This window comes from Laetiporus sulphureus (assembly GCF_001632365.1).
Source record: "Laetiporus sulphureus 93-53 unplaced genomic scaffold LAESUscaffold_37, whole genome shotgun sequence".
Taxonomy (NCBI): Eukaryota; Fungi; Basidiomycota; class Agaricomycetes; order Polyporales; family Laetiporaceae; genus Laetiporus; species Laetiporus sulphureus.
The window spans coordinates 189,499-211,839 of NW_024468546.1; the positions used below are offsets into that span (position 1 = coordinate 189,499).

Here is a 22,341-nt window from a genome sequence, read left to right on the forward strand (position 1 = left end):
TCTTGATATAAGCCAATAGCATTAATCTATGAAGTCGTACGATGCTATCATAAGACCTTGCCATACGGCTACAGGGTCAGCTGGTTGTACCAGCTGTCGATAACTACTCTAACTATAGGACCACCTTCTCAGGTAGCAGAGCTCCATCTCTCACAGTGTTGTAGGAGCTTATCCGATTGGTGGATAAGCGACCAGATCTTGAGTCTTCGGATATGGCACCTTATCTATTAGGCAGAATAGTTAGTACCTTATCTATGATGTATAAGGTCTGGACTCTGGCACGTGATATGTGCGCTTAAGATATGCACATGAATGAGCATGTGAATAGTCACGTGATCGTGAAGCGAGCGCTTAAAATAATGTGGAATATTACGGTTTGTGACACCGCCCCCCGGGTCGGCCTCACGAAAATCAAGGCCGTGGTGGCAATTATCATTGAAATAATGGTCAAGGGAGACATGGTCCCCGTCGTGAAGGCCATGGTGGACACGGTGGTGACCCTGGTGGAAGCTCAGACCCTAGTGATGGTACTGATTCATCGGATGACTCTAATGATGAGTCAGACTCTGATAATCCACCTGATCATCACAGCGCACAGCGACAGTGCACGCGCAGCCCATCGTACTTTCCAGAATGTGAGATATCCCCTGTGCATCAGCCTGCAAGCTGGGCAGATTGCCTACCGGACAACACGTACCTGCGTGAAGGAATTCGTGGAATCAAAAAGCTCGTCGCAGCTAAGTTAGGCACGGCGCTCCCAGAAAACACTGTCCTGAAGAGCATCAAAGACTTACCGAAGCCTGAAAAATATGGCGGTGATGATAATCGTGAAGTCTTTGATGCGTGGATAAAATCCTTGATGCACTGCATGCGACTTGCTCGCTTGGGCGGCCCCAATCTGGATGAGGAATGTCTCCAGATCCTGGGTCAGTTCCTCAAAGGTGCTGCCTCAGAATGGTTCAATGAGAATGTCGATGACGTCGAACAAGATGACGAACCTTGGACATTTGTGAAAGCACTGTGTGCATTGTTCAAGCACTTCTTGCACTTTGCATCCACGATCAGCATCGCAGACCAATTTGATGCTGTTGAATACACTAAGCAAGGTGGTGTAGTCAGATTGCGAGACACACTTACTAAGTACGCAAGACGGATGCCAGTATACCCTGATAATTATACGTTTGCTCGACGCTTCATGGACGCGCTTCCTGACAAGATCCGAGTGTCGCTTTTATGCGACCGTGATGTTTCCTTGGAAGGGACTGACTTCCCAGTTTTGCTGCAGTTAGCATGCCAGCAGGAACACAATAACAAGACACTTGCCTTACTGAAGTCATGGCAGCCAGCTACATCTAAACCGCCTAATCCTGTATCCTCCAGCGGCGCTGCGAGGCCATCCGTGCTGCCAAATGTGAGGACTGTGAATCCATCCGTGAAGTCTGGGCATTATATCTGGGTCATTCTCCATGTGAGTGTAGGGACTGGCGAGACAGATCGTGCTGCTGTGGGACCTTCATTAGCCCGTCCACTGCCATATAAGTCAGCCACAAATTGTCCACTCACTGCGTCGTCTCACACTATAGGACCAAACAAATCATCCGCGCTGACCTCATTGTCCTCTTCAGTGACCTGCTATCGGTGTAATCAACCTGGTCACTGTGCAAAAGACTGCCCTCAATATCCACCACAAATGACATTGCGAGCAGCACGGATTATGGATGTACCTGATGATGACGAGGTACAGGAAGGTCAGGGCAAACTTGATGCCCCTGCATTGGAGATGACTGCACCCGAACTCGAAGCGTCAGCCGCTGATGATGGGCAAGCCAACGTGGAGTGGGAGGATGACCTTGACACCCTGGTTGATGGATCACAATATGACCCAGATGATCAATTATATGTGTTTTCTGACTATGATGAGGATGAAGACTCACACGTGTTCTTCAGCTCCATGAGACTGCAGCTCGAAGCTTTGTTGTCCCCCTCTATCATGACATCAATGGTCAATGGTGATCCGGAAATGGATAGCCAGTTGCAGCAGGCCATTGATCACATCAAGTGTATCTCAGCAGTGAACTCTGCATTAGAGAAGAAGGCGACACACCATGAGCAGAACGTGCAGACGCTGCGCTGTGAGCTGCAGTGGGCACGTAGGCAGCTCACGTTGGTCACGGATGGGGAGAATAGCTATGTCTAGGCACTCCCTACTCAATCTCAAGGTTCTCTATTAGAGAACTTTCACGTTCATGTGAGAATGATTAGCCAACAGTTACTCAAGCAGCATGAGATACTCACATCGATGCCGTATGAAGGATCCCATCCATCAGTGGGGTGGCCTCATCATGTTGACGACCCATCCGATGAAATGGTTGATGGAGCAGTCGAACTCATGATGGATCTCACAAATGCAGCAATGGTGTTGAACCCCGTGCTGCGTGCGATGGTGGAGGCACCTAGCCATATGCTGGTTCCTATGGTAACTCACGGTACAGTGCGACACCGTGCAACCACCTGACATCCTGATCTCTCACGTGCTGAACAGACGTGCTTGATGGCCTACATCACAATAAATGGCCTATGAGCACTTGTGCTGTTCAACTCAGGCAGCACAACTGACTCGATCAGCCTCGACTTTGCTCGCATTGCTGGTGTACAAGTTTGCAAACTAGAGAACCCCGCGATCTTGCAACTGGGATGTGTCAGCAGCCAGTTGCGAATCAACTTTGGCGCGACCATATCTGTTAAGTGGGGTGAATTCGTGCGAGATGTGTATATGGATGTGGTGAACCTGGACCGCTATGATGCCGTATTTGGTACCCCGTTTATGCGAAAGCATGGAGTCTGTCTAGATTTTGCACATGGAGTCATCCACCTTCAGGGCCAGGCACTCCCAGCTCTTAGCCCTCAGGAGGAGGAGATGAGCATGCAATGACGTACCTGCTCTGGACACCCTAAGCTACCGCAACCAGCCTGCACTATCCGAAGTGATGTTGCGACCATGTCGTCATCCTCCAGCGTGCATTTGGAGTGACTACACTCAGTGTAGGACAGAGAGGGATTGCGCAGTGCAGTAAAGAGTGAGCCGTGTGATGGCCCTTCCACAGTGCACTTCCAGCACATCAGGATGATGAAGAAGTTGACAGAAGAGGAAAGGCAGCAGTGCGCAGGAATTGCGAAACAGATTTTCAAGGATTACAATGATCTGTTTGGCACTTCGCCACCTGGAGTTCCGCCTATGCATGAGATTAACCACGCCATACCATTAATTGATGAGAAAAAATGCTACCATTACTATAAGCCCCATTGTCCGGACACCTTAAAGCCGAAATTACTAGAGAAAATTTGACTTCATACTGACAATGGCTGGTGGGTGCCCTGCAATGTAGATCAGGCTGCACCCCTACTATGCATCCCAAAGAAGAATGGGGACTTACGAACTGTGATGGACACGTGACTACGGAATGACAACACCATGAAGGATGTCACCCCATTCCCTGACCAGGATCAGATCCGCAATGATGTGGCAGCGGCGCCAATCTGGTCAAAGGTGGATATGTCAAATGCCTATGAACAGGTGCCAATAGATGAGAAGGATGTTCGCAAGATGTCGTTCACGACTGTATATGGAATGTTCTACAGCCGTGTTATGCAACAAGGTGACTGCAATGCACCATTCATGTTTCAGCGGTTAATGACCGCCATTTTTCGTGATGCAATGAGAATTTTTGTGCATGTTTACCTTGATGATATTTCCATCTTCTCAAATTCTATTGAGAAGCATGAACGTCACCTGTGCTGGGTATTTGCGAAACTAAGAGAACATCGCTTTTACCTTAGCCGTGACAAATGTGATCTCTTTTCGACGAGACTGGACTGCCTAGGTCATATAATCGACGATGCCGGCCTCCATGCAGACAAAGACAAGATGGCATGCATTCATGAATGGCTGGTACCCAAGAACTACAATGATGTCCAAAGGTTCCTGGGCCTAGTGCAATACCTCGCACACTTCATGCCAGACATTTCTGCATACACAGGTCCGCTCAGTGGCATAGTTCAAAATGGTCAGACATTTACCTGGAGACCGATCCATCAAAAGTGCCTTGAGATGATCAAATCGTTAGCATGCAGAATGCTAATCTTGAAGTCAATTGACCTGTGCAACCCCGAACCAATCTGGGTAATCACGGACGCCTCGACATCGGGCGTTGGCGCTGTGTATGATCAGGGACCAGAATGGATGAGCTGCCGCCCTGCGGGTTTCATGTCTAAGAAGTTCATGACAGCCCAACATGCATACTTTACCTTCAAAATAGAGGCTCTAGCTGTCCTGGAGGTCCTGATGAAGTGGGAAGATAAACTGCTTGGCTGTCATTTCAAGGTCGTAACTGACCACCAAGCTCTTACCTTTCTGTGGGATAAGTGCAAGTTATCGCTGCGCTTGGAATGCTGAATTGAATACCTTAGTCGCTTCGACTTTGAGCCGATATACGTCGAAGGGTCCACCAATCGCATCGCTGACTCGTTCTCATGATATTTTGCCAGTGAAGATGCAGAGGAACTACATGGTCGTGAGGACTTCATCTCCGCAGATGCTCGTCTTGATCCAGAAGGTGAGGCACTATCAGACTCATGCATCACTGAACTGTGCACACAGTGCATTATGAAATTAGCAGAGCTGAGAGTCGAAGAAGTGAACGTGCTGGCTGCTCACTGATGTCCAACATCCTCAGTGGAGCCTGCAACTGGTGGCGAGGACCCCACAGCACTGGAATCTGCTGTGACGGGCCCACCACTGGGTGAAATCATACAGCAGTCCATCGATTTGGGCCAGGAAGTGAAAAGTGGATACTCATGTGATCCTGTATTCTCTAAGGTTCTCGATCACCCAGAGGACCACAAGTTGTTCACGCTGAGGGATGGCTTGTTGTGGCACAAGTGCAATGAGCAGACCGAAGTGCTGTGTGTCCCGTGTATAAAGGTCGATGGACGGGCCTTGACCGAGATCATTATCAATGAGGATCATACCGCATTGAGACATCTAGGCATGAGACGTACCTTGGACTATGTTCGGCGATGGTATTGGTGACCTGACATTGGCAGAGACATCGCCAGGTTTCGCGCAAGCTGCGGCATTTGTCAGACATCGAAGGCCTCGTGTCAGCATCCAATGGGACTACTTCACCAGATGCCCATTGCGAGGTATCCATGGAAATCTGTGGATATGGATTTTGTCGGACCTTTCTCAATGTCACGGGGCTTTGACTACCTCTGGGTGATTGTCACAGATTTTCACGCTTTTACCTTAGCACATGATCAAGACATCATATGACACCAGCGCTAGGCTGTCCAGAAAGGAACGAACCAGTACGTGAAGTACTGACAGTCCTAGGCACCCCAGAAGTTCAGGTCTAGTTACGTGACACATCACGTGATACTTTTACATGTGACAAGTGGTGCAGGTATTAGGTAAGCCTAACTTATACAGTAATATCACCCCACCTAGAAGCAACGGTCGGACTCCGGAAGAATACAGCAACGGGCTTACACGCCACCGGAGATATAGTCTTAAGGGGACATTAGTTCACATACAAGAATAGATAGATGCCACGCCACCGGCGATGTAGCCATTACAGGCAATACCATTCCCATGGTCTTACTAAGTAGTTCAGATATTCAGCTCATGACACATGTAGTCTGACAGGCAGTGGTAGCCAATCAGACAGTATCCATTAGTTAGCAATTCTGGGGTATCAGGGAATCAGGGGTCCCTCCGCTCATGTATATAAGTCAGAGCTCTGAGACGCATAAGTCCCCCAGACTTATTCTCATCTCTGCTTCGCCTATACATCCAGTGTTACCAGTGCTCACTTGCAAAGCACTGCTTGACTTTGATCATCTGTTTGTGCCCATCCTTACTTCAACAAGTAAGTGTTTGATCAGTTAGGTCATAGGCTTAGTTGGCGCTCTGCGTCCTAAGTTTGTGATAGTGATCATTGACCGACTCACGTCAATGGTGCACCTTGTCCCCATGAACACCACTGTGCGTGCATCCAAATTGGCATGGTTATATCTGTAAGAGGTCATCCGGCTGCACAGCTTACCGGAGTCGATCGTGTCAGACCGTGACCCCAAGTTCACCTCAAAATTCTGGGGTGAACTCCATCGCCTCCTAGGAAACAAGTTGTTGATGTCGACCGCATTCCACCCACAAACGGATGGAGCCTCCGAGCGCATGATCCAGATGGTGTTCCAGATTTTGCGAAGCACCGTGCATGCAGATCAGGTGCCCCTCGTTGAATTCACAATCAATTCTAGTGTCAACGCGTCAACTGGGTTTGCATCGTTCGAACTCAATTATGGCTTCTTACCTCAGATGACCCGCAAACTTGCCCGGGAACCAGTGATGCCAGACGTGAAGGTGTTCACTGAACGAGCGCTGGACAATCTTGCTATAGCGCATGATGCCATAATTGCTAGTCGGATTTCGCAGACACACTACACGAACTGCGGCTGCCATGCTGAAGACACTGAAGCATTGTGGGAGAAATTCGCAGTAGGAAAGCGAATATACCTGTCCACCGAGAATTTGAGCCTGCCTAAGGGTAGAGTAAAGAAACTTACCCCTAAGTTCATTGGCCCATATACTATCGTCAAGGCGAATCCAACCATGTCCACGTATGTGTTGGATCTACCTGTGGCACTGCGCCACCAGCACATCAAGTCAGCATTCCATGTATCATGGCTGTGCCCACATGAACCCAACGATGACATCCTGTTTCTGCATTGAGGCATTACCGTATTCTATGATTTCGGTCAGTCCGATGATGAGGAGTTCTTAGTTGAAGAGATTGTGGCTCACTGCTGGAAATGCAATGCCATTGAGTTTTTGCTTCGCTTTGAGGATGGTGACATCATGTGGCAAATCTACGAGGTGTGCAAGAACCTCGCCGCCCTTGATCGCTACCTAGAGTTGCAGAAAATTACTGACTGGTGCATGCTGCCTCGAACGGCAGTGTCCACCAATTGATAGATCACCTGGTTACACGGTCGCAGGTGTTGCATTGATGAGGATGAACCTGCTGACTGTCCTGCGACACATACTGTCACAGAATAAAACCCCACGTGACATGTAAAACCTGCAATAGATCTGCATATATAGTCGGAACCAAGTGATAAGCCAAGCTTATCATTGCCAGCCTCCATTAGGTATTGGTCTATAGAATTTAGGTTCCGAATCCGTGATACACACACGGCTTCACCGGATACTGCTCGCCATGTCTGTTATCTGATCTTGGTACCCGGTCTTGGCTCTTACCTTCACAACTGTATAGTTGTGGTGGTGGCTGAGGGGTGCTGTGAACATGTGAGCATAAAATAGGATCCGAGCAACTCCCCTAGATGATTGTCGCCAAAATCTCTCGAAATGAGCCTGTTATATGCAAACTTTCAGGCCTCCAGTATGCAAAGTGTGACAAGGCCTGTGACTATGTCACATTATGTAATGATTTGTCACATTCATATGTCACACTATGTCAGAGTCAAAACATAAGAATTTGTTTGCGAGACGGCATGCTACTCTCAAATAAGATGTTGTATGAATAAAGAGATCACATTGAGTATGTATCAAGCGATCCATGCCTGTGGTTTGCCTTCTAAAACCTTAATTGTGTACCTAAGGGTTTCCTGCACTTTTGGCCTGCTAAGAAGTTGTCAGTGTGCTGCCACTGCCATGCTCAAAACCTTGCTGTTCAAAGGACCCTCCATGGGATTTAAGTGAGACACAGAGGAAGAAGCAGAACTCCTGAGTCATAGAAAGGGCTCGCATGGCAGCACAATGCCCATACAGTGTATTATGACAATTATTGCACTCGAGAAGCACCGGCTGTCGCTGGCAATAGTTGACGGTAACAAGGTAATAGCCAAACTGTGTGCGTTAAAGTCATATAGGAGAAAGATGATGTCGGCGAATGAAAAAAGGCAAGAAATAAGCACAGCCAAACAATGCACCAAAATCTGCGTTACATTTGTGCCCGAGAAAAACCTTGTCGCAAGGTAACGCAAGGTAAAATGGAAAGTCATATAATTTATATTGGTATCAGCTTTTAGCCACCCTGACATGCCTGGATCGGGGGGTCTTCCGACCCCATCGGGTCCCCAAATATGCTAAGTTGCGATAAGGATAAGGGTGTTTTTGGGTCTTCCAAGGTCCGAAATATGCAATCAGCGACAAGAAAATTGCGATTTGGGGCCCCTCAATATGCTATTTTGTGACAATCATCTAGAGGAGTTGCCTGGGTCCTCATAAAATTCAACCTTGCTTCCATCATTCTGTTGTGGGCGCACCTGCTTCTAGAACAACTTCCTCATGTCCTCGACAGCTCTTACACCTCGTGTATCATGCCTTACCCATATCCAAGGCCTAGCGGCAATCGCAATACCTCTGGTGGTTGTCCGCCCCATAGAGAACGCCGCAAGCGACCTGTGTCCCTGATCGCCCGTGTAATGCGCTCACCCTGGTCCTATCACCACGAGCTATTCACTGTTGCACACGGCTCAGGGTGCGACTGGTGTACCCCGTTCTTGCAGCACGTCCGTGACCATGTCCATGCATCGATGAGCTTCGACGCTGCCATTGAAGACATGGTCATGCACCTTTCCGAACGCTCCTACCATGATGGATATGAATGTGGTTGGGAGACCGCCCATGTGGACCAGGCCACAAACCTGCCCGACATCGACCTGGCTGCCTTGTGTAGCCGCATCAAGGCGCTCGAATCTAAGCTTCAACACCTGATGCCCGAGGAGCAGTGGGTGACTTACGAGAAATTACTGCCCAAACTATCCTTCTCCGAGCCTTTGACACTCGATCTAGGAGGGGGAGGGAGCGTGGGAGCATGGGACCCTCATGCTCAACCTCACCAGAGAACCTACGAGAATGTGCTATTGGACCGCAATGCTATCGCCCTAGTGGCCCGCCACGTGGTGCTTCATCAGTAGTGCCGGCACAGGGAACTGCACAGAAGTGAGGGCGTGAGCCTATCCCAGTGCACTTCGACTATGATTACTCACTGCCATTCAGCCTCCAAGGTCCTGCATCTGAAGCAGAGGCCAAGCAATTCATTGGAGGCATGAAGACACCTACCATAGATGGTGCCAAGGCGGCCGAGGTAGTACAATTGTGGACCCAGGTGGCTCGAAGTATACAAGTCACCAAGGTGTCAGAACTCTCTGTGGCTCAACAGTATGTGCTTCGCCATGGAGAACACCCTAACTGGCTCCGAAGTAAACCTGCGATGGTGTGCGAAGCCCGCAAACTGGTCGATCCGCATCCGACGTGGGACACACCCCTTATGGTGTTGGCAGACTATTGCACGAGACACCTCGACTGGTGGCTCCATGATGTACGATGAGACCCTCGGACTGGGCTAATCACTGAAGGTGACGTTAGAGCATACCACGCAATCATGCAGGTCACCGCACCCACTGATGCCCGTGTTGACTTCAGATCTATGATCACGACAATGGCCGCTGACCTGCTAAGCAACCCGGACCACTTCGTGGAACAACGCACCGCTGCAGGCATCAGCGGTGTGCCTCGCTCAGCCAACGTGCTCCCTCAACCGTTCAGGCTAGAAACTGCTCCATTAATGATCGATCCCAGCTCCAAGAAGCATGCGCAACTCACCATAACGCCTCAGACCCTGGTCCAGCACTTATTCAAGTGCAGCATAATTCCTGACGGATCTATGGCATACTTCATCGACTGGGCTAATCACTACTTCCTTGAGCCCAGAAGACCTGATTGGAGACATACTGATCGATCCGGGATTAACCACGATGACGGCGGTGAAGCAGGCCCACGCAGTATACCTGACCCGATGACAGCATCATCGGCAGCAGAACCTCAGGAACTGCATGACATGGAGATGGCTGACGCGCGTCACGAACCCCAGGAGTAGTCAGCATTAAAAATGCAGGAAGCTTGTCAATGGCACTGATACTGTCGGAGACTTGCCGACACCTGCGGCCGCGCTGTCATGTGCTGGAGATCCTGTAACTCATCACGTCTGGTAATCAATTTGTTCTGTCTCTCAGGTAACGACGACTCAACCTCGCCATGCCTCTTGGATCGCTCCTGTCGTTTTCGTGCACTTGAACTTCGACGCGCGGATACCTCAGTTCCAACATCGTTTCGTTTCGTTCCCGACAGTCACTCTGGAGGGGGAGGGTGTAAGGGTGTCTTGGACCAAAAGGCGGCAGCCACCGCCACTACTAGCAGCCACTTGGAATTAGCCGAAGGCAACAGAAAAACCTACGCTCTGCCGTAGATAGTCCTGGTCTTACTCTTTCATGCTGTACTCTCGCTTGCCAATACAACGGCTCGATTCAGTTTACATCGTGTGTGCTAAGGCCACGGGCAAAGCCCTTATAGTTGCACTCACATCAGCAAAAGTGCAAAAAGATTATAAAGGGTTTATAATACCTTGAAAACCCCCCTATTCTTATTTACCGTGACCATTCTGGCCTACTAGTATAATGGATCTCTGAGTTTCACAAGAATCCCCCCTATCATTATAATGGCTTGTAAGATCAGCCATTCTGATCACGCATTATAATCGTGCTCAGGATGCGTAGGATAGTTTATAATTTTTCCCAATGATTATAAGATCCAGCCTATAATCACAAGAATATCATATATGATAATTCTACTCGAGTACAGTCGTTATTTATAAAGTCCGTGCAATGATACAGTGTCCGAAGTCTAAGACACAACTCAAGAGAGTGAGGCAGCAGCGGATAGGCATGATTGCAGGCAGCCAGAGGAGCTCGTCAAGGGCAGACCAGAGAACAGTGCAAGCTGAGCGCGAGAGCGTTGTCCAAGTGTGATACCTCAGATGACAAGATGAACAGAATGCGAGAAGGGGCCAGAATTGTCGTGGAGGGCAGAGGACGTCACACTGAATTTGCAAGGTCTTCGCGGACCCTGTCCATGAGTAAAGGATCAGTGCGTTCCTCATTTGCACATGTTTTCTTTGTGGTGACTGTACCAGTTGATCTCCCCAATAAGTTTCTAACCGACCAATCAGTATGTGCATGCATCGTAGTATACCACTTACTTGTTCCATACATCCAGAATGTGCATGCCAACAATCGGGTGCTCGAGAATTTGCATCAGAAAATGTTGGTTTAAGAAAAGCCCACGAAGCAAGTAGCATGGTGAACGTACTACGACAGAAGTCGTCCCATAAGTGCAAGCGAATGCCATTATCACCGGTGAGCAGGAGGATCATCCAGTGCGCCATGATAGTACTCGTGAAGCGATAAGACGAAAAGAGACTCTTCACCAAGATGATCGTCTCACCTTCTGCTCACGTTGCAGCTTTTTCCACATCTTCCCTACTCGCACGATCGCCACATCTAATGCGTGCTTTCGGTCACCCTCAATGGAAATTCGCGTGCGCCGGCTCTCCCATGGCTAGTGGTAGATGTGTGAGCATGGCAGATCCGTTAAGAATGAGTTACTCAGATTGCCAGGTGTAAGTGCCGCTCGTTCTGTTAATGATATTGTAAGTGGCAGATAATGGCGTCTAAAAGACCTCACCAGCGCAGTATCTGAGCTTGAAGGGACGAAGACCTCTCGATTTTTCTCCTGGTTAGGAATTCTTCACTGCGCAATTCTCCGTCACATATCGGGAAGCCAAACCTGAGCGTGTTTGACAGATGTAAGTCCACCCTGTTGCGACATTGACAAGGCTGTCTGGACACAGTACCACAGCCTAGCATACAATCGCTTGCATGGCAGATTGCCGCAAAATAATTATTGTCTGTTCCATAAAGCGGAACACTCAGATTATGTGTCTGAGAAACCTTTGAAGCCTAGTATGCGCTACATCATGTAGTCAATGTACTATCGAAGCGATTTGATCTCGGTTCTGAAGGATTTCAAGCTTACCTGAGTCTGCCAGAGACGGAAACTGGCTCATGTTGTCGGGGATCACCCAGCCAGTACCTAGATGTTGCCGGGGTTGTAGAAGGCAGTGATGTAGTCCACGCTCGTGCCCGAGGACAAGTCCTTACCCGGACAGAATGGCAGTAACCTGAGGCGGGTACCAAGCATCATTCAGGTAGTGCACGCTGCTCGCCACCTTGCGCACCTCCTCAACTCCTCTAATGTCAGCCTTATATACGCTGCACCCAAAACCTCTTTCACGTGCTGAGGTAGGTCAAGACCCGGCAATTACTGAACTCCTGTTTGCCCACGAAAAGAGCACTCACCTTGATATTGGTCGTGACGAGATAGGCAGGACGTCCGCTCCTTGTGCGAGAAGCCATCGAGCGCGATTTGTCCACTGAAGTGTTGTTCGGTCAGCAAGCCGCCCCGAAGGGTGATTGCACGATGATCGTGACACCGAGCTTTCTGTCAGCGGTCTTGAGCAGGCCGATTTTCTAGTCCTCGAGGTCAAGCGTGAAGGGTGGGTGCTCGATTTGGAGCGCACTGATAGGGTGCACAGCATGCGCATGCTGAAGGTCCCCACGGAGCACTCGGACAGGCCGAGATAATTCACTTTGCCTGGTCTGATAGCGCACGGGTGAGTTCGACTGCTGAGGCTCACACGCACATGCGACATAATCGCAAATGACGTCTGCGTGGTGATGAAAATGCTGTTGAACGAGCAAAAATAACATGACTCACAATTTAAGATCACTCGTTTTCTCAGCTTGCATCTCGCGCATATAGTTGATACACTGGGCTCTGGCTGACATATCTGCAGTGACCATACACAGTCTTTGCAGATCAAGATGGAACTGTGCAGGAACTTAAGAGGTAGATAAGGTCCAGATAGGCGCAAGGTACGACGAGGTGTGGAACAAAAGGGAACAGAGCGACGACTCATCCTGCTGGGGCTGGGATGGTAGCACGATCACATGATTGCCGCGTCACTGACCATGATCCCCAAGGTGTTGTGTCCGCTGAGCACTCGCAGCTTCAACTTCGATGTCTTCGCATCTCCTGACAGATGGCATGGTGAACTAGCAAAGCACAGATGCGATGGCAATCAACAGAAAGTGAATGTGAGCACCAAGACGTGTATCATCAGATGCTGGCTGCTTTGAAGACAACCTGGATAACACAGAGAAGACCTCGCAGGCCAAGGGGCAAGCAGTGGCTAAAGAGGAGACTTTAGGGTATATACCGTCTGTAGAAGGGTATCCGGACTTGCACAGTGGAGAAGAGGCAAATGAGGACAATTGGGATGGCATTGTCCAAGGAGCTGAGGAAGGGGCAATGGGACCCGAAGACGGCGAAGATGGCATCGAGGATCAATTTGGAGTGCACGGGTTTGCGCCGTTGTAAAGGCTCATATTTTTATTTTTATTGTCTTCGCACAGGCATGAGTCCCGAGGCGATCTTGAGCTCGATTTTTAGGCTTGAAATTGGCTCGCATGAATATTGCTTTGGGGGAGAGCCAGCTTGAAGTAAATTGGCCGTGCTTGTAATCTATCCGATGCGGCTTGAAATTGGCTCGCGCGAATATTGCTTTGGGCGAGAGCCAGCTTGAAGTAAATTGGCCGCCCTTGTAATCAATCCGGTGCGGAGATTGCAATCCTGTGTGATTCTTGAATTGTATCGGCTCAGGTTGCTTAGGAAAATAAGAATTACGAGGTTTATAATTGTCAAAGAGAGTTTACAAGGATTTATAATGCGTTTTAGTACGTGATAAACCGCCCCAATATGCTCAAAGGTTTCCAAGAACCTTAAAATCTACTTTAACGTTTTTGCACTTTTGCCGATGCAAGTCCCGCTCCTACCGTGTTGCTGGGGCGGCACGGCATATCGTGCCCTAAGGCGCATTCCAATGGACATCGATGGCTCTGCTCCAAACTTGAGGCTCGAATCGGAACTTAAACGTCAGCGCCCGTTCCGTGCGGCTGTAATATTGCAAAATGGCACCAGAGAAACAGTTCCTACGCACCAGGACCTGCCAGACTACCTCATATGCTACCTCGCGCTGCGGTTCGTATTCGATCTCATGATTCATCTCACTTGACTGCACTTCTGATGCCTGTATGATCTCGCTTCCTCAGTATACCTGCGGTTGCTTTCAATGTCCCGGTGGAGATCAGCACAGGAGAACTGCGCAGGCAGCTCACTTCGACGAACCCTCACATCTCTCTATTGTACCTTGATTCTCCGATCACATGGCCATCACTCGAACGCTCTAGTCTTGACGAAACTCGCATAGCCACGGACAGCTGACGAGAACGTCTAGGACTCAACTCTGGTGCGGCCTCGGTGTTAGCCAGCCGCCACCTTCCTGTCTTGTGGGTGCGAGGAGTGAGAGGCCCCTTACAGCCACAAACGACTGGGGAATACAATACTACAGGTGCGTATTTACGTGATTTCCGCCCTTGCATACTCGGCCGCTCCGTTTCCAGGTGCCTCCCTGCGGCTTTCAGCCGTTGCTTCGCGCTCGTCCCATCCGACACGTTGAGCACGTTCCACTGGAAGTGCTGTCGGTCGGCCACTTCCAAAAGAATGCTTTAGTCTCGGTAAACTTTGCATGGTCGTGAACAACTGATTATTTCCTTCGTCATATGTAGGTCCATTATTTGATACCATGCACGTTCTTCGGGGCAGACTGTTCAGTGGATATATTATGCTAGCAAACTTCGAGGCATCCTGTGTATGCCGCTAACCATAATCGACTAAGTTGCATGATGTCGCTGTGGAATAGCACTGTATCTCGCGTCTCAATGGCAATTAATATCCCATCATAAGAATGATCTCTTTGGCATCAGAACGTTTGCACTATCCCCGTAGTTTGTGTAACTGTCAGACAACGGAAAAAGAGAGAGATACCTATCTGCATGGCGTGCAAGTTCACCGACTTGATGGATCTCCTAAGGGAAAGAGAAGACGGCACATGTCATGGCAGGCATACGAATAAGTGATGAAAGATGAAATGAACACGGATAGTAAAAGTACAAGCCCGTCATATGAGATCTATCGTACAATATCTGCCGACGTTGGGTATAAAGCCCCGATATGGGGCTTGCAATGTCAACAGTCACATCACGAGTAACACCGGGGAAGATTATGCGGAGAAAATCTGCGAATGCAGCCGGATGATACGGAGCGTATGAGGATCAATGTGCCACTTACAAATAGGAAGTAAATGGACGATCACAGTGAACCTGACAACTCGGCTTGGAGACCCATTCTCTCCCCTCACGCATCGTTCTCCCCATCCGGCACCATCTCTTCCTCGATTTCGTCCGTCGCTTCTGCCTCGCCCACGTCCTGATGAGCATCACCAACGGCAGCAACATCGTCCGCGATGCTGCGCGGTTCGGCGATCATTTCATCATGTTTCAAAGAGTCTCGTGGGTGAGCGCGATCGGTGTCCTGGGCTTGTTCGGTGCTGTTGAGGATGTTCAGTTCGAATGACATGTTCTCGACGTCCCCTTGTGCCTCGAGCTCATGCTTCGACCGGACAAAGGAGGGCGTTTCGGACTGCTCTCCACGTGTGGACCGCGCTGCGGCTCGGACGTTGAGGAGGACACGAGAGACCAGAACGGGAGTGAGTCTGTAAACTTGTCAGGTGTGTCATTGGTAGCGAAAATGTAAGAGGATTGCTTCACTAGTATTCCAAATAACCGACAACAGCTGCAGCATCCTACCAAGTGCATAGTCATATACGGCAGAGTAGTTAGAATCTAGCTGAAGATGTGGGCTGGATGGAAAGAGCATGCACTTACAACATCCAGGAAGTTCATTACGGTTGCAACTAAGTCCAGTAGTAGTATAGCTCTGAATAATATGCTTCAGACGTTGCCAAATTGAGTCCGATTCCATTTCTCACGTCAATTGAACCGTGCCTGTGAAAATAGTGGACGCAAATGTCATTCGAGCTCAGAGATCCATAGTCATTGTCTGATAGCCATACCGTCTCTGAGCACTAGTGCCGCAAGCGACGGATTCCTTGTAGACAGGATGTCAACGGTGGCTAGTCTATGGTGGACATACAGCCTGTGCCAGAGAATTGCGAGCGTCATGATGGTGGCAATTGCAGCACAGACCTCAGCGACTATTTCCACTGCAGTGCAATTGTCAAAGGAGAGTGGAGGAAGGCATCCCCGAGTTCGGACTCACATCTGTTGTAAAACAGATAAGCAAGTAGTAAGGATTTATTGAAGACACCGGCTTACATACTTTGAAGCAGTGTCTTGTGCTGAACTTGAACTGTAGGAGTCGGTGCATACGGCTATCTTATTGACCCAAACCACAGAATATGACAGTTGAATGAAGCCTTCTCGGGAACTCAACATAAGCTAATCAAGAATGTGTCCCAATCAGTAGGAATCGTACAGAGGCAGACGTTTGCGACCACACTGAAGACCGTAAGCAGTGTGAGGAGTATAACAGGCCATCGACTTCCATCTGTTACGGCATTTAATCGCAACACGGCATCTACTCGCAATATTGCAACCACTTGGCTGTGTTTTAGCTGCGATAATCTGTCGCAAAGCATGCCAGCCTACCATCTGAGATTATTCCAATCAATATCATAAGCAGATTGCTCGTGACAATGCTTGCCATACAACTACAACATAAGAATAATCAGACACGAATGATGTGATGACAGGGAACAACTTGCCTCTACAATATTTTTGAGTCGAGGTTGTGTCCAAGTGAGACAATATTGATTCACGTACCGTTACTGTATCATGATTTGTGAGCGACCAAACGGAAAAGATCGCATAGCTCAGTGCAACCATCCGATTGGCAAAAACCAACCACGCAGAGAACGATCTCTCGCCCCAGACCAGCTGGACGTCCTGACCGAATGTGATGGTATGGTCGAACAATATGAGCGCTATTTGAGAAAAAGTCGTCAATGGTAAGCCAGTATTAAACCAAAACAACGCGACTGGCCTGCGCCGGCGACAATAGCATAGTCTTCTATAATGCTGTGAATACATCGTTCAATGTAGTACAATTCTAACTATCTTAAGAGACGCACAATGAGCCCACTTCAGACGCAGTGATAGACATGCCTGTGTACACAGAGCGGACGTTGAACCACAGTGGTCGATGGTCAGCCTGTTTATAAATGCCATATCCCATCATGATTGATAAACATTACATCGCCCGCATAGTAACATGTGCTGTGAGCCAGCTCACCTGCGACGGGTTCTTCACACAAATAGTGGCTTGTAACCCATGACTCCATCACGTCTGCATGAGTATAACGGCAACTTGGCGAGATATGCGCATCGGAACAGAAGGGTTGCTCGGCTCATATGAGATGAGACCATGAGAAGGAGCCGTGTTGTTCATCCATTGCTGTGTGATGTAACAACCGCAACACAAGAACTGAATTACGTCACGAGCAGGATCAGAGGAATCTCCTGGCAGTTATTAGCTGAGAAAGCGATAAACGTAGCACATGTACAGAGGACGTGCAAAAGCGAGGGTAGAACACGCCCCGTGGTCAGGTTCTGCTCGCAATATAGTGGTCGATGATCGCATTTCGGGGCGAGCACTCGTTGGGCGGTTATCAAGGCTGAAGAGCGCATTCTAATAAACGATCGCAATTCTGGAACCTTCTAATCCCCTAGCTTTTGTGAACTTTGCCTTTCACAGCACTGCGATTGCCAGTTCAGAAACGGCGGAGTAGACATGAAATTTCAGAATGATTTACGGTTTGGTCCTGGGGGTAGCGCCTGTGCATGAATTTTCTGGTCCCAGTGAATCATGGAAAAGGAAGGCGAGATGCAAGACAAATGGAGTTCACCAGTGCAAGAATGGCTGGCATGGCGGTGAGAGGTTGGCATGCCTTGACTACCATTTCTTCGCCACAGGAGAAACTTAGCCAAAATCATGCACTGAGCGTCATTCAAAACCCATTAATCCTTCCGCGGTGCTGCGTACTGAGCGAACTTGAATGGCTGAAGAAGCCGCGCTTGTGGCGTGGTAAATGGCCCGGGCATGCCTTCCGCCACACAGGCGCTTGAACGTAGTTCGAGTTGTCTGCCGTACACCTTCAGTGCGGCAAGTTGCCTGAACTGTGCCGGAAATTATAACTCTGAGCTCATTATTATATCACGCTATTCTACTTGAGCATAGAAGAACGAGACCATAGGACAAGAACGACAAATTTCAAGGCCTTGTGACCACTGATCCCAAGCGACGACGTTGACTGTCGAGCCCTGGCAGTGTCTAATCATCCATCTAGTACTTGAGTCCCATGAGTAAAACCGCCTCCGTATCGTCTGCCAATACGCAAAAGATCACGCGCCCGAGCTCTTTCCTGCCCTCCCCTTCCAGGCAGAGACGTCTCGCAGTGATCGAAGCCGCGACCAGAGCCTATTCCACACCTCAACCTACGGCAAGCAGAAATGCGGAGAAATCTCCCTCAGAAACAACTGGCAAACCGGTTGTCTCACCGAAGACTCCGTCCACAGTGCCCGGTGCGCCATCTGCGGCAGAGATATGGAAGTGGACATTGTCCAAGGACGCCGTGTCCCCGTGCTTTGCCAAAGATGTGATGAACATGCAGGACAGTGGTGCTAAAGGTATGTGACTCATATGTGTATGCTATGTGGTTCGCTGATTGGCACATTGTGCCGTCCAGATGCAGAGTTTTTCTGGCTTGGCAGGGTACCGTGTCGTTCAGTGCACCTTGTCGGTCTGCTAGTCGGCGTTCAGGTATACGAATCGCGGGCGATATACTCACGTATGTCTCGCGTCACTAGCTTATTATTCTCGGCTGTTCCTGATCCAATGCATCTGCGACCTTCATCTCCGTCGATGCCACAACAGTGGACGACGGAACAGCCGTTATCGACTGCGTCTACAAACACCCTCCTCTGCAAGCGCCAATTGCGGCAGTCAGAAAGCCGAAGTTGAAGACGCAAACGGGTAATCATCCACAGCATGGTCTAAGCTCGCCATACAAGCGGCCAGCGGCCTCCACGTCGAAGGTCACATTCAACGCCTTGCCCGCAGCACCACCTCTGCTTCCGAAACCAGTAGCATATGTCGGCGCATCGGTAAGCGTCACTGGAAGGGTGGTCAACAGAGGAGAGGGAAGGCTCGTGCTCGTCGATGAGATAAGTGAGTGTGCATTGACATTTGGACACTATGAGAGAAATTAAGGCGGAAGTACCCTTGCGCCTTCCCTAAGCGCTTACTCGCCAGTGCCCCCACTACTGCCATCATCCTTCTGTGTAACTTATCCGTTAACTTATTCGCGTCTTTCGCAGAGCGCTGCTCCTCGCCAAATGACGAACCCAACCACTGGCTCGCCGTCACTCACCTGCATCAAACGTCCTACTTTGCTCCGGATATGGGTCTGTTCGTGATCCCCAAAGCGACCGCACGGCCGCTAGTAATGCCAGAAAGTAAGCCCGCGAGCTCAGCCAATGGCAAGGAGAAGGCGTCCGACGAGTCAGCGGGGGAAGTGCAAGCCCAGATGGTTGCAACGCCGGATATAGCGGCGTCTCAGACGCCAGCCTCTTCCCGTGCGCCCTCCGTAGATGGCTCTCGTGAGTTTACTTCGTCCAAGGTGGTCGGTAGCGAGCCGCAAGTAAGTACTCGAACTGCTCGTCGTGACGTGTCTGCTGACAATTATTCCTCAGTCACCTCCCCGCCTGAGACACCCAACCCGTCTGCATACACGGGACCTCACCGCGAATACCTTCCGCATATACCTCAAGCACTACATGGACCATGCGCCTCCCCTGCACGCCCGCGCTCGCTCACGCTCTGTGTCCCCTTCTCCGCCAAGCAGCGACGGCCGTGCCGGCATGATCGGGTCGCCGAGCGGTTCAACGAATCTCCTATCTAAGATGCAAACGAAGTCGTCAGCCTCTGCTCGGGCACGCGAAGAGTATGTGAGGACATGGGCATCTGTGGAGAAGACATCGCGCCCGGCTCATGCTCGTAGACAACCTACCGCGGAGACCGAGCGCACCCCTCGGGCATCAAAGAAGCGTCCGTCAATTCACTCTGTCATAGATGAAGATACGGATTACGATGATGAGGACGTGTCGAGAACCGTCCGTGGCTTCACGCTCTCGTACCTCCGGCGAGTACCCGAGCTCGCGCTCCTAGCGCGGCGCGTCGTGGACGCCGAGGCCCGCCGACGGGCACGCGAGGAGCGCAAGCACGCCACCCATACTCAAACCTATACTCAGGACAAGCACATTCGCAAACTGCAAGGCTCCTCTGCGGAGAGCAAAGCGCTGAAGGTGAAGCGCCTCTTTCGCTTTGCCATCCGACAACTGTACGACGAGGGAAGCATCGTGCTCTGGGACGGGCCCACCCGGCCGCTCTCCTCCGCCTCGATCTCCACGCAAGGCTTCGACCACCTTTGGAAGGTCAACTCAAGCAGCAGCAGGACGGCCGGCTCCGTCATACACGACACTCTAGTCTTCGATGACGACGAAGAGGAGCTGAGCGATCCCCCACCTGACGAGGAGGCCTACCTCCCGCTCACATCCACGTACCTCTCGGGCGTCGTCGCACATGCGATCACCGAGATCATGGCCCGCACCGCTGCGAAGGCGTCCATGTCGAAGCGGCCGCGGCGCACAGACGACCTGAGCACGCCACTGCAACCGCCCATGCCGCCACCGGGCCCGACGCCTGCGGAGATCCTCGCGTTCCTGCGCCGTGATACGCGCTGGGCGCGCGTGGGCGAATGGGCGGTGAAGGATGCGCTGGAGTGGGGGAGGAAGGAGGGGAGTATGTGGTGTGTAGGGCATGGGAGGTGGGAGCTGTGTGGATGAGAGACGGGGTGATGGCTAGGTTCATTGGACGCCCGGAGTGCAGGACCGAGGTGATAGGTGGTCTAGCGGCGATGGATGCGTCTGTACCTTTGCTCCATGAGTTTCATATCGTCCGCCGCCCTTGATGGAGTGGGATCTGCTCATCTATTGCTTGTACGATGTAAATAATATAGGATATTCGTTGCTTTGCGTTCGCGTACGTTGAGATAGAGAAAATATGTTCGTGACACCAGATGGCATAGCTGGGAATCGCCCATTCCTCCTGGCTTTACAGCATATATCCTCACGGTGTATCCGCCCACGAGGCATGCATGGGGCCATCGATCAATACACATTAGAGCAGAGTAGGGCAGAGGTGAAATATACAAAAGACTAGCAAGGACATATTACGGACTTGAGAAACGAGCAAGCAGCATATCAAGCCATCTCAACGTCGCCTTCCTCCTCTGCAACCGTCGCCGGCGCCGCCGCAGGTGCTTCAGCTGGCTTTGTATCATCCTTCATGAAAGCATCTAACTCGAAGTCCAGCTCCTCCGCGGTCTTCGCCTTCTTGGGTACCCTCGCGGGTTTGGCAGCCCCTCGAGCTCTCGTCCTCACTGGGCCCGGTCCGGTTCTACTGATGCAACCAAGCGTAAGGATATGCACGGACATGTGAGGTGCGGGATATGACACGTACGCAGGCGCCTGTTGTCGTTTTGGCTCATCCTTGCTGAGGCGGTCCAACAGCGGAGCCTTTTCGATTCGATGGATCAACGACGGAGGAGCGCTCTGGCCCCTCCGCGTCGGCCTGCGCGGTGGTTGAGGTTGATAGAACTCGATTGACATCGGCTGGCCTGCAAAGACAGCCAGAAAATCAGCAACTCGCGAGGGGCACGCACGCAAACACAAGAGCAGGAGGGTCGTTACCCTTGGCGAGCTTCTTGTCGAACCGGTTCTTCGCCGCCGCGGCCTCAGCTTCCGTCTCGAATGACACGATAGCGACGCCGGACGACCGGCCGCTGCGGTCGTACTTTATGGCGAACAAGCGAAAGGGGTCGGGATCGGTGTCTCTCAGGTGAACGCGGTGCATTGCGAGTTTCGTACCCTGATCAGTGGCTCACGAACGAGCGTGCCAACTTGTCCAAAGATTTGCTGCGGAATGCGGACATGTGAGGATGGAAGCATGGTGAGTGGGGTGAGGGGCATACAGTGAGGTCTTTGGCCGTCAGCTCGTAATGCAGGTTCGAGATCATGAGCTTTGTGGAGGCTGAACTGTTGAGGACGGCAGGAGGCATTTCTGGGGCCTTGTCGTGCAGCCATTCGCCGTCCGAGCCTCGCAGACGAGAAGGTCGCTGCGAATGAGCGTCTGAGCATCATGTGCATTCACTTCCTGGGACCTCTACTCACGCCGTACGGCTTCGATGCCCGTGCCATGGTTCAGTCGTGTACAAGAGCAATAGAAGAGTTTAAGCGAGAGGTTCTGTCTGAGAATCGAAGAGCGCGCTGAAAGGCAAATACTGTCGCAGGTAATGGTCGTTGGTGAAGGGTCTCGAGCGTGCA

The 22,341-nt window shown here is 50.6% G+C and overlaps 10 protein-coding genes across 10 annotated transcripts; 6 read left to right on the forward strand and 4 right to left on the reverse strand.

Annotated features, from left to right (window-relative positions):
• Positions 1–443: 443 nt before the first annotated feature.
• LAESUDRAFT_761648 (uncharacterized protein) lies at positions 444–2,197 on the forward strand (the record flags this gene model as incomplete). Its single annotated transcript, XM_040912953.1, has 3 exons — positions 444–527; positions 599–1,468; positions 1,745–2,197. The coding sequence occupies 3 exons, from the start codon at positions 444–446 to the stop codon at positions 2,195–2,197; spliced, it is 1,407 nt and encodes a 468-aa protein (XP_040761541.1).
• A 384-nt stretch (positions 2,198–2,581) lies between these two features.
• LAESUDRAFT_659045 (uncharacterized protein) lies at positions 2,582–2,932 on the forward strand (the record flags this gene model as incomplete). Its single annotated transcript, XM_040904781.1, has 1 exon — positions 2,582–2,932. A coding segment is annotated over one exon (351 nt), but the record flags the coding sequence as incomplete, so codon positions are not given.
• Positions 2,933–4,837: 1,905 nt separating this feature from the next.
• Positions 4,838–5,089, forward strand: LAESUDRAFT_659088 (uncharacterized protein; the record flags this gene model as incomplete). The annotated part of the gene is made up of 1 exon (XM_040904787.1): positions 4,838–5,089. A coding segment is annotated over one exon (252 nt), but the record flags the coding sequence as incomplete, so codon positions are not given.
• Positions 5,090–8,400: 3,311 nt separating this feature from the next.
• LAESUDRAFT_761650 (uncharacterized protein) lies at positions 8,401–9,962 on the forward strand (the record flags this gene model as incomplete). Its single annotated transcript, XM_040912954.1, has 3 exons — positions 8,401–8,996; positions 9,083–9,404; positions 9,474–9,962. The coding sequence occupies 3 exons, from the start codon at positions 8,401–8,403 to the stop codon at positions 9,960–9,962; spliced, it is 1,407 nt and encodes a 468-aa protein (XP_040761544.1).
• A 2,051-nt stretch (positions 9,963–12,013) lies between these two features.
• Positions 12,014–13,029, reverse strand: LAESUDRAFT_715965 (uncharacterized protein; the record flags this gene model as incomplete). The annotated part of the gene is made up of 7 exons (XM_040907210.1): positions 12,014–12,101; positions 12,159–12,217; positions 12,280–12,353; positions 12,501–12,579; positions 12,624–12,666; positions 12,698–12,770; positions 12,951–13,029. The coding sequence occupies 7 exons, from the start codon at positions 13,027–13,029 to the stop codon at positions 12,014–12,016; spliced, it is 495 nt and encodes a 164-aa protein (XP_040761545.1).
• A 786-nt stretch (positions 13,030–13,815) lies between these two features.
• On the forward strand, positions 13,816–14,721 carry LAESUDRAFT_728825 (uncharacterized protein). The gene is made up of 2 exons (XM_040909518.1): positions 13,816–14,020; positions 14,092–14,721. Exons 1-2 carry the CDS (start codon positions 13,863–13,865, stop codon positions 14,261–14,263), a joined length of 330 nt encoding a protein of 109 aa, XP_040761546.1. The 5' UTR covers positions 13,816–13,862; the 3' UTR covers positions 14,264–14,721.
• A 367-nt stretch (positions 14,722–15,088) lies between these two features.
• On the reverse strand, positions 15,089–16,062 carry LAESUDRAFT_814454 (uncharacterized protein; the record flags this gene model as incomplete). The annotated part of the gene is made up of 5 exons (XM_040914583.1): positions 15,089–15,600; positions 15,665–15,683; positions 15,766–15,817; positions 15,870–15,885; positions 15,954–16,062. 5 exons carry the CDS (start codon positions 16,060–16,062, stop codon positions 15,236–15,238), a joined length of 561 nt encoding a protein of 186 aa, XP_040761547.1. The 3' UTR covers positions 15,089–15,235.
• Positions 16,063–16,435: 373 nt separating this feature from the next.
• Positions 16,436–17,265, reverse strand: LAESUDRAFT_325784 (uncharacterized protein). Its single transcript, XM_040902029.1, has 5 exons — positions 17,192–17,265; positions 17,031–17,110; positions 16,943–16,977; positions 16,723–16,883; positions 16,436–16,610 (listed from the first exon to the last, which is right to left on the reverse strand). The coding sequence occupies exons 2-5, from the start codon at positions 17,060–17,062 to the stop codon at positions 16,545–16,547; spliced, it is 294 nt and encodes a 97-aa protein (XP_040761548.1). The 5' UTR covers positions 17,063–17,110; positions 17,192–17,265; the 3' UTR covers positions 16,436–16,544.
• Positions 17,266–18,051: 786 nt separating this feature from the next.
• LAESUDRAFT_325810 (uncharacterized protein) lies at positions 18,052–20,911 on the forward strand. The gene is made up of 5 exons (XM_040902030.1): positions 18,052–18,585; positions 18,645–18,746; positions 18,833–19,126; positions 19,276–19,598; positions 19,651–20,911. The coding sequence occupies exons 1-5, from the start codon at positions 18,258–18,260 to the stop codon at positions 20,800–20,802; spliced, it is 2,199 nt and encodes a 732-aa protein (XP_040761549.1). The 5' UTR covers positions 18,052–18,257; the 3' UTR covers positions 20,803–20,911.
• Positions 20,912–21,219: 308 nt separating this feature from the next.
• Positions 21,220–22,215, reverse strand: LAESUDRAFT_761653 (RNA-binding domain-containing protein; the record flags this gene model as incomplete). Its single annotated transcript, XM_040912955.1, has 6 exons — positions 21,220–21,415; positions 21,479–21,635; positions 21,709–21,811; positions 21,886–21,933; positions 21,990–22,133; positions 22,189–22,215. 6 exons carry the CDS (start codon positions 22,213–22,215, stop codon positions 21,220–21,222), a joined length of 675 nt encoding a protein of 224 aa, XP_040761550.1.
• Between the last annotated feature and the right edge of the window lie 126 nt (positions 22,216–22,341).

Coding starts and splice junctions, on each gene's coding strand:
- LAESUDRAFT_728825 (XM_040909518.1), top strand. CDS start 13,863: ATGGACATCGATGGCTCTGCTCCAAACTTGAGGCTCGAATCGGAACTT. Junction 14,021..14,091: donor ATATGCTACCTCGCGCTGCG/GTTCGTATTCGA, acceptor TCGCTTCCTCAG/TATACCTGCGGTTGCTTTCA.
- LAESUDRAFT_325784 (XM_040902029.1), bottom strand. CDS start 17,062: ATGTCTATCACTGCGTCTGAAGTGGGCTCATT. Junction 16,884..16,942: donor TGCTATTGTCGCCGGCGCAG/GCCAGTCGCGTT, acceptor TTTCTCAAATAG/CGCTCATATTGTTCGACCAT. Junction 16,611..16,722: donor CAAATCATGATACAGTAACG/GTACGTGAATCA, acceptor CTTATGTTGTAG/TTGTATGGCAAGCATTGTCA.
- LAESUDRAFT_325810 (XM_040902030.1), top strand. CDS start 18,258: ATGAGTAAAACCGCCTCCGTATCGTCTGCCAATACGCAAAAGATCACG. Junction 18,586..18,644: donor GCAGGACAGTGGTGCTAAAG/GTATGTGACTCA, acceptor TGTGCCGTCCAG/ATGCAGAGTTTTTCTGGCTT. Junction 18,747..18,832: donor ATCGCGGGCGATATACTCAC/GTATGTCTCGCG, acceptor ATGCCACAACAG/TGGACGACGGAACAGCCGTT.